Source organism: Mastomys coucha, unplaced genomic scaffold (genome assembly GCF_008632895.1).
Source record: "Mastomys coucha isolate ucsf_1 unplaced genomic scaffold, UCSF_Mcou_1 pScaffold20, whole genome shotgun sequence".
Taxonomy (NCBI): Eukaryota; Metazoa; Chordata; class Mammalia; order Rodentia; family Muridae; genus Mastomys; species Mastomys coucha.
In genome coordinates, this window is record NW_022196903.1 from 23,430,353 (window position 1) to 23,439,705 (window position 9,353).

Below are 9,353 nucleotides of genomic sequence, written 5' to 3' on the forward strand. Positions count from 1 at the left end.
CTTCATAGGGTACAGCACTTGGGAGAGTGGGCCCAGAGCCTTGACTGGGCAGTACAGTGGAGCTGACTCTGGAGGTTTGGGTGCTGGTGAGCAGGCCTTGAGGGCATGAGAGCTGGAGCTCTGACCCTGCCTCCTGCTGATGGTGGCATTAAGTGGCCTAGCCAGAGCAGTGCTAGAGAGCTTGCCCTGGTGACTCAGATAAGGGAGAGCTGGTGGGTTGACCAGCTTTGCTACCATCCAGGCTCAGATCCAGGGCTCTGAGATGGCTCACCCCCAAAATCTATATCATCGAAGGGTTGGGACTCATAAAAGAGCCAATCTTACAGAAAGTTGCAGGATACCAATAACAGGATAACAACAACAGGATAACTGTTGGATCCAATATTGATGGTGTCGCAGAAGCCTCATTTGAACCAGACAAATGGCTACTGTAATGGACACTTGCAAGTGAAGATATCTGGACAGAGGGATATACTGTGTGATACATTGTTCTCTCAGCTTTGTACTAGAGCTTCCATCTGCCTCAGTCCTTGTATTAGTTTTTTTTTTTTTTTATTGTTTGTGTGTTTTTTATTTTGGATGGTTGCAAGGTTAAAGGGCAGATATGAAGGGGACAGGGAGATGAGCAGGACTGGGATCCATGATATGAAATTCACAAAGAATCAATAAAAAGTTAAAAAAAAAAGTAAGAAAAGAAAAAGAAAAAAAAGATTCTGGTAACAGCAAGATTAAACTTTAATCACCTAGTCTGATAGCGTGTGATACAATAGTTACCAGCTACATGTATTAAATTAATTAAACCTAACATTAAAAATTTACTTCCTCAGTTGCTCGTGCAATACTGCAAGTTCTCAATAGCTACAGCTGGCCATTGTTTCCCATGTTGGATAGGACATGAAGAGAACATTTCATCACTTAGGAAGGTTCTAGACAATACTGACCTGAACTTTTCCCTATAAGTCAATATACACTAAAACTACAAAAGAGGAGCACAAGTGGCAGAAAAGTAGTTCAGGGCCAGGTATGCTGTGGAAGGAGCTGAATTCTGTCCTAAGGTTGAGGGACTGGCACGATTAGAAAGTACATTATGGTAAGAACAGCGGGGTAATGGTATGGAGGACCAAAGTGGAAGATGGGCTGAAAAACGGAGACAGAAGGCTCATTCACAGCGGTGTTTCCCCCAGGGAAGCTTGCTAGAGAATTACACATCTCTGTCTAGGTTATGGATTCTATAAACGCAGGCAGAGGATGAGGTAGGTTTGTCTACCAGAGAAGCAGGTAGATGCCTGAGATGAGATATGTACGCTAGACAGTTCAGTTCTTACCTTGACTCTATCCTTCAAGATACTGACCTAGCATTGCTCACTAGAATTTTTCTTAAAAAATACACTTTTATGTATACGTTATGTATATCTGTGTGTGTGTGTGTGTGTGTGTGTGTGTATGTGTGCAAGTGTCACATGTCACAGTTTGCATGAGGGGTCAGAAAGAGGACAGCTGGCAGGAGTTGGTTTTCTCATTCCACCACATGGATCCCAGAGAATGAACTTAGGCTATCAGTCTTGCATGCAAGCAACTTTACCTGTTGAACCATTTTGAGATTCCTGTTCACTTAAAAATAAACAGACGAAAACCAAAACATCGATGCCCTCCTTTGAAGAAACAGACTGTGTGTACTTTGTAGGCTTGTCCTAAGGACTAACTTACATTATGCAGGGAAAAAGTATTTAAAAGGCAGTGTATTCTGTGCATGTTCACACTCCACATAATTTGGCTGTCAGGACTGACTAGAAGGACCAATGGTTGTGTTGAATAGAAAATTAGTACAAGAATAAAGAGAATAAACTGGCCGGGCAGTGATGGCACATGCCTTTAATCCTAGCACTTGGGAGGCAGAGGCAGGTGGATTTCTGAGTTTGAGGCCAGCCTGGTCTACAAAGTGAGTTCCAGGACAGCCTGGGCTACACAGAGAGACCCTGTCTTGAAAAAAACAGAGAGAGAGAGAGAGAGAGAGAGAGAGAGAGAGAGAGATAGTTAACTGGCTGAGTATGAGAAATGGACAGTAATTATAATCCAAAAATGAGATGTTTGGAATTACAGTTTCAAATGCTTCAAAAGTCCTGGAGAGAGGGGCTAAACTGTTGCAAAGGTCAAATTCACTAAAGACGAGGTCCTGGAGCTATCAGTGTACTGGACAAACCCTCAATATTGTTATACTATCTGTCGGTCGAGTGTATCCATAAAGACCCATTTTCTTTTTTTGAATAGGGTGAACTCATGGTATAGACTTGGCTGTGGAGATATAGGAAGATGCTGACCCCTGGAAAACTTGACCCTGACTTGAGACATGTGTGACTACTCAAACTTCTTCTTTTTTTTTTTTTCGAGACAGGGTTTCTATGTATAGCCCTGGCTGTCCTGGAACTCACTCTGTAGACCAGGCTGGCCTCGAACTCAGAAACCCGCCTGCCTCTGCCACCCCAGTGCTGGGATTAAAGGCGTGAGCCATCACTCAAACTTCTTAAAACAAGCTATAGAGGAAGTACTGTCTTAGCGTAGTTCCGGGTTTTATTATTAAATAACACATACAAGAACCTGTGCTCTAAAATGGGGCACTCCAAGAACATAAATCTCCCTAAACATTCACTTGAATAAATATGGCTTTCCTGTCCCACCTCGAGCTGAGATTAGGAGTGAGGTAAGGAGCTATCTCCCGCCCAGCCCTCGGATGGCATATCCCAAGGCTTTTCCTAACCTCAGTTGGAGCAGGAAGGAACGAGGCTATTCTCAGTGAGCAGAACGAGTCATCCTCTAAGAGATGCTTATTACTTCCATCAACAAACATTAGTGGAACTCACAGGCACTAGACCCCCGGGATACTCCGGACCGCAGGGAGATTCGCGGCCACATTCTGGGTCACGACTAACATCAGCAGGTTGCCTAATGGCTGAGACTTTCAAAAGCTTCTCCTCTTTTGCTGAGGTGACACGTCAGAACTCCAAGAGCGGTGGAACATTTCCAAGGTTCCAAGAAAGGTCCAAGAACCTTTCAGGACGGCCTCCATAGTTCCAGGACCCTAGCCCTTGCGGTCCAGTTCCGGTGTACAGCTCCGGAACCTCCGGGTACACGTGGGCGCTTGGCCGCTTGAGGGGCGGGGCAGGAACGGAACCAGGCTGGAGGGCGAGGCCAGCCCCGCCTTCGGGGCTCCCATGGCTCCCCGCGCCCCACGACCAGATGCTGACGTGTCCTTTCCTTCCCACTACACCTCCCGACACCACCGTCTCAGACTTCCCCGGAAGTCCCGCCTCAAAACTATGTCGTCACCGCAAATCAGCTCTTTCAGCGCTTCCTGGAGCTCCGCACCCGTTTTGGGACCCAAGGGCGGAGCTTCATGAACAGAGTGCCTATTGGCTCGAGTTCCAGCGGGTTCTGGACGCTAATTGGCTAGAGGGAGGTGGCGCTCTGGCACGCTTGCGCGGCGAGTAGAACGTGTGGCGGCGGCGGAGATCGCGTCTCCTCTTTTGCTCCCAGTCCCGCTGCTGTTCTAGTGTGCGCCTGGCGCTTCTATCCATTCCACCGACTGTAGTCTGTCGCCCGCCTGCTCCTTGTCGCTGCAACCTCTCACCAGCGCCGACACCCACCCTGACACTTCCAGTCCGGCCGGTCGCCCCTCTCGCTGCCTTTCCAGCTCCACACATGGCCTCCTCCGCGCAGAGCAGCGGCTCCTCCGGGGGACCCGCGGTCCCCACCGTGCAGCGGGGCATCGTCAAGATGGTGAGAGCGGGACCCTGGACCCGGACCCCTCTGCTGCCTTGGAGCAGGAGTCAGGCATTGACTTCTTTCTCTCCCGTCAGCCTGCATGGTCTCAGTTCGCTTTTCCTCTGCCCCTTCTCACTCTCCACCTACTCTTCGAATCTTCACCAGGCAGAACCCGAAGGAACTTCCCTTGACTTTTGCCTCCCGGGCAACTTGTCCATGATTCGGTCACAGTGATTTTCGTGGTCGCGGCTTTCGGAGCCCCTGGCTGTTTACCAGAAGCAGGTCTATTACCGGTTCATAAACGGAGATAGTTCACGGATAGTTACTCCCATCCCCCTCTTTTTGTCCATTTTGACATATGCTGATTAGTTCGCAGCTTTTCTAGACCCTGACATCTTTTCTTGGAACCCCAGGAGTGCTTGGCTGTCACGAAGCTTCTCTCCACTGACTCTCACTTAAAGTTTTCTCAACTCTTTCCCTCTTTTATCTCTGTGTCTAGTTCTAGGCCTGGAAGTTCCTGATTTTTGTGTTCTTTTAAATTAAAAATTTAGCCTGGCAGGGATCTTATATTAAGTAGCATTTCCTTACTTCCTGAGGACAAGGAGCCTGTTTTTAAAGAGGGTAAGTAACTTGCCTTAAGGGCACATGGCGGTTTGGATTGGAGCCAATAACAAGAGTCCAGGTGTTCTGACTCCCAGTGCAGGGCTCTTACTATAGATCCTGCTCACTTACTTACCTTTGCTTTCTTCATTCTGAATTTTGAATTCCATCACCCCCAATTCCACATTAACTTTTTAGCATAAATCTGTTCTATTTCTTATATTGTTTCTCCTTTTTTATCCTCCCACATCTTGAGATCTGACATTTTCGTTTGTTGACAGATTTTTCTGATTGAGATGGCTGTGATCTTTTAGACTGCTTTTCATATTGTAACTCTGACTTTTCTCTCCAGAGTGGAAGATAGTTTTCCCCAAAGAGCCAGTTTTTAAAATAATTTTGGTTTTGTTGTCCCATTGTCTTTCACAGGATTAATAAACTCTGCAGGGGGAACCAGGGAGATGACTCTGGAAAAAGGTGCTTGCTGTTCAGTCATGAGGACCTGGTTTCCAATCTTCAGTACACACATTAAATCTGGACATAGCTGTTCCATTGTCTAAAACCTCTGTGTTGCATGTGGCATAGATTGATGGACCTTGGGCTTTGGTTGGTCGGCCATCCTAGCTAAAAATATCAAGCTTTAGGTGCATTGAGAGAGACCTTTTCTCAAGTGGGTGAAGAGCAATAGAGGAAGATACTGATGTTCTCCTGTGCTCCAGTATCCTTGGCCCTCTGCATGGGTACTCAGGCACATCTTCCCTAACATACACCCACATATGTGCACACACATGTACACTCTATTTATTTATTTAACGTGATCACACTTGTCACTCTCTTCAAACACACCGGAATAAGGCATCGGATCCCATTACAGATGGTTGTGAGCCACCATGTGGTTGCTGGGAATTGAGCTCAGGACCTCTAGAAGGGCAGTCAGTGCTCTTAACCGCTGAGCCATCTCCCCTGCCCCATATGAATACTCTTGAACATGAATATTCTGCAACTTGTGTGTGAGATTCTTGGGATATTCAATATTGCCCTTTTGCCTTTCTATTTATATCTAGACAGTCAGAATTCATTAGAGTCAATGAGTAGGGAATTTCCAAGGTCTGTGTTTTCTCTGAAATTTGGACTCTTGAAAGGATTTTCCTGAACTGCTTCCTCTTTCATCACCCTTTTCATTGTTACCGGTCTTCTCTTCTTTATAGCAACAGAGGATCACTTAGCTGTCTTGTGTGATGTTAGTGACCTGTAGATTTTTTTTTTTTTAGTTTCCTTGCTTTGGCTTGACTTTTTCTCAAAGGTCTCCCTTTTGTAGGAAGGAAGCTGTAGGAAGCCTCCAGGGTATCTGAGTTCTCTGAGGTGACTTCCTTTTCACAGATGACATCCCCTGTAGATACTGTATTATCAGCAGTCACTGTCACATCTTCAGCTGGGTTCTCTCTCCATGTTATCTCACTTATATCATCTAGAAAGCAGATGACTAAGCTGAGGTTCTGATAGGCTAACTTACCCAGATAAATACCTTTTTATTAGTAAGAAGAGCTAGAGCTTGAAACTTGAACCCAGAGCTGCCTGCCATCACACATTACACTGGTAAACCGTGCTGTGAGAGGCCTCTGAGTGTAGGACTCTGGGGTATGACATTCTGGCATAAGGGGTGGGGCCGGTGATGCCTGACCACAAATTACAAGTGAAGCTGCCTGTAATTGAATTGAGAAAAGATTAGATGCTGTTCCATGACTTGTTGGTTGCTGCTGTCGTGGTTGTGTGACTTCATTTGGTACTTATGGTTACTGTGTGCATAGGGGTGTTGTGTTGTATGGTCTTTCAGAGTCAGTGATTTGAGCAGTCTGTACCAGGCATGGACTGCCACATGACCTGACCACATTGCAGGGGCTGGGTGGGTGAGTTCCCAGCGGCAGATTTGTGCCAGGCTTAGAGGCCTTGACCAATGGCAAATAGCTCCCTGAAGCTCTTCCACTAAGCAAAGTTGCATTTTCCTGGAGAGTAATCATTTCCAGTGCTATTAGGAACTGCTTTGTGAGAAGTCTGCACAGGAGGGTGGCGCTTTCTTGCAGGAAAGAGCAAGAAGCAGGTTAATAAGTTAGAAAACAGGTGCTGCTCCCTTTTGCTATTTGGAAGGGTGCAGAAATTGGAACACTGAATAAGCAAAGGTGTGTTTTTGAGTGGGAACATCCATCTTCCTGTGGACTGGGCTGATCTGAGGGTCAGAAATGGTTGAAGGGTGGAGCCTTTGCAATGAGAAGGAATAGTTCTCTCTCCCCCTCTGACTCTCTCCTCTCTCTCTCTCTCCCCCTTTCTCTTCTCTCTCTCTTTTCTCTCTCTTTCTCTCTCTCTCTCTCTCTCTCTCTCTCTCTCTCTCTCTCTCTCTCTCTCTCTCTCTCTCTCTCTCTCTCCCTCTCTTTCTCTCTCTGCTGTTGTGGGGCTAAAGAGAGTCTCTTCTGGCCTCTGAGAACTGAGTTTAAAAGACTTTTAAACTAGCACTTAAAACAGTGACTGTTACGCCAGTGGCTGTGTGCGCTGTCTGGTTTGTGGGGAGAGTTTCTGGAGTATCCTTAAGGAGCAAGTGGGCAGTAAGTTGGCACAAATGTTTTGGACCAGTCTTGTTAATAAAAGATCTTTAGTTTGAGGGAAAAACAAACACAGATTTCTGTGTTTTGAGTTGGGATAAGATTATCAAAGATGCAGGTGAGTCAAATACAGCTTGGGTAATTAAATGTCTCTGTCAAATCAGATCTTATTCTTGAACTCCCTGATGCTTTCAACTCTGGGCTTTTTTGACTGCTTCACTGGATTTCCCTGGAGCTATAACAGGATATTGTCCACAGTTGTTATATAGGTGACTGTGTCACCCCATTTGGTGGCTGCCTAGAAAGGCTATTTTCTCTGGCTTTACAGACCAAGTTTCCTTTATGTGTTGGGGACAGCACCATGGTTTTCCATTTTTCTATGAAATTTGGTATTTTGGGTATCTCCTGAGGCAGGCGCTCACATGACAGCTTGGCTCTCACAACTGTAGATGAGACACATTCTTCAGCTTTCTGCGTCTGTTGCCAGCAGACATGGACGTGGTTTACCTTATTGTGCTTTTGGTGTGGAAGGCGTAAAGGTTGAATCGGCCCACACTTACTCCCTCTAAAGGGGAAAGAACCCTTTGTCAGTCTTCATGGTTTTATACATCAGCTCTGTTTCCCAGTGTTGACGAAGACAAAGGGACACCTAAGGGCAGCATGAGTGACCATAGTTTTCTGTACCCATAGATTCATGCTGCCAGTTTGTTGTAAAGGGTAAATTTCCTCCCAGGTAGCTTGGTGGAAATTTCTTTGAAGTGTAACCTGTAGGAGATTGTTCCTACAATTCAGTCTATTATACTCAGGTATATTTTAGCCCTCTGAGCTAAGAGGATGTTTCTTATGAGGTTTGAGTGAGGACAGAGTAGTCTGTTTATGTTGTTGGCTTGCTTGTTTCTTCTTTTTTTTTAAGACAAGAGTCTCATGTGGTCCAGGCTGTCTTTAAATTCCTGTCACCTCAGACTACCAATCCTCCTGCCTCCATCTCCCTGGTGCTGGCATTACAAGCTTGTGCTACACAGTCAGCTTTTGACTCTCTTCTTAATGTATGTGCTTATTTTATGTAGGGATAAGCAAAATGTGCCTAAGCTACTTAAAATACCCTTATTTACCATTCGAAAGTATAAGGTAGCTGTAAACTAATCTCTTAGAGGGGCCACAGAAGTAGACTAAGATAGACTTCCCTGGAGGTTATGCATGATAGCTTTCAGTCAGGAACAGTAAAGGAACACGAAGTTATTCTTGTGTCTTGAACACTTTCTGAAATCTTTCCGTGAACACGAAGCATCCATCTGGTTCTGGTTATGCTGACAGTAGTGCTGCCATGTAACTAAATAAATAGAATAAGAAATAATCATATTTCCTTTTCTTTGAGACAGATCTCACTGTGAAGCACCATGGTGACCAAGCTGGCTTCAAACTTGTGGCGGTCCTGCCTTTAACCTCCTGAGAGTTGGGAATGTGGGCATGTGCCCCTGTGCCAGGCTTGGTGATAGTTCTTCTTCTGTTGAACATCTTTATTGCACATCTACTGCTCATCAAGCTCTGTCTGGTCATTGGGTTCCTATCTTGTGGCTCATGGAGGAGTCAGTACAGAAGGGAATAAGTAAACATGGGAAGAGAAGAGAGTGAATTCACATAGTGGACCAGAACAGGGTGGTGGGGAAGCAAGAGAGGATTGATTCCTTTAAATAGTGTGTTTAGGAAAGAATTCTCTCAGTTGGTGTTTGCACTGAGATGTGGATAACAAAGAGCCAACCAGAGGGAAGTGTTTCCAGTAGAGGGAACGAACGACAAGTGCAGAGCCCATGGGGTTTCCACTGATCATTGTTCTCCAGTGTTGTTATAGTAGTTCTTCAGTGTCTTTAAGTTCAGTGTCCACAGAGATGGTATGGATTTAACATGAGTTACTGCATACCGTGTGTTTAAGGATGATAAAAGGAACAGTCAGTAGGGGCAGCCATTGCTCTGGTATCCTGATGAAATCAGTAACTTGATAGCTACTGAATAAATGTATGGAATGAGCGGCTGGCAGAAAATATCTTTGTCTTAGTTAAGTGTTTGTTTCTTTTAGGACCAAGAGTCAGGCTTTTCTGACATCTTATGAATTAGTCCTGTATTTCCAAGTCTTCCAGTGATGGGTATATGGATGGGAATAAAGCCAATGTAGACTCAATTAAGAGTTAAATGGTGTCTGTAGCTGTCACTATGCTGCTACAGGTTGCTTCTAGTTCTCTTTAACCTATTAAGCTTTAGCTGTTAATGTCAGCAAAGAGTAAAGTAGCATGCCTCAGGTGGTGGTGGTGATGGTGGTGGTGGTAGTGGTAGTGTGGGATGGGATGGGATGGGATAGGGTTGGAGCATGCCTCACTTCAAACTAATGGTGGAGGTGGTGGTGGAGGT

General features: G+C 45.5%; 1 protein-coding gene across 1 annotated transcript in view; it reads left to right on the forward strand.

The window, feature by feature from the left end:
* The first annotated feature begins 3,451 nt into the window (after positions 1-3,451).
* Positions 3,452-9,353, forward strand: part of Snd1 (staphylococcal nuclease and tudor domain containing 1) — a 404,121-nt gene continuing 398,219 nt past the window's right edge. The window contains exon 1 of the mRNA XM_031381336.1: positions 3,452-3,774. Within this exon, the coding sequence (XP_031237196.1) occupies positions 3,697-3,774 (78 nt within the window). The 5' untranslated portion in view covers positions 3,452-3,696. The remainder of the gene's footprint in view (positions 3,775-9,353) is intronic.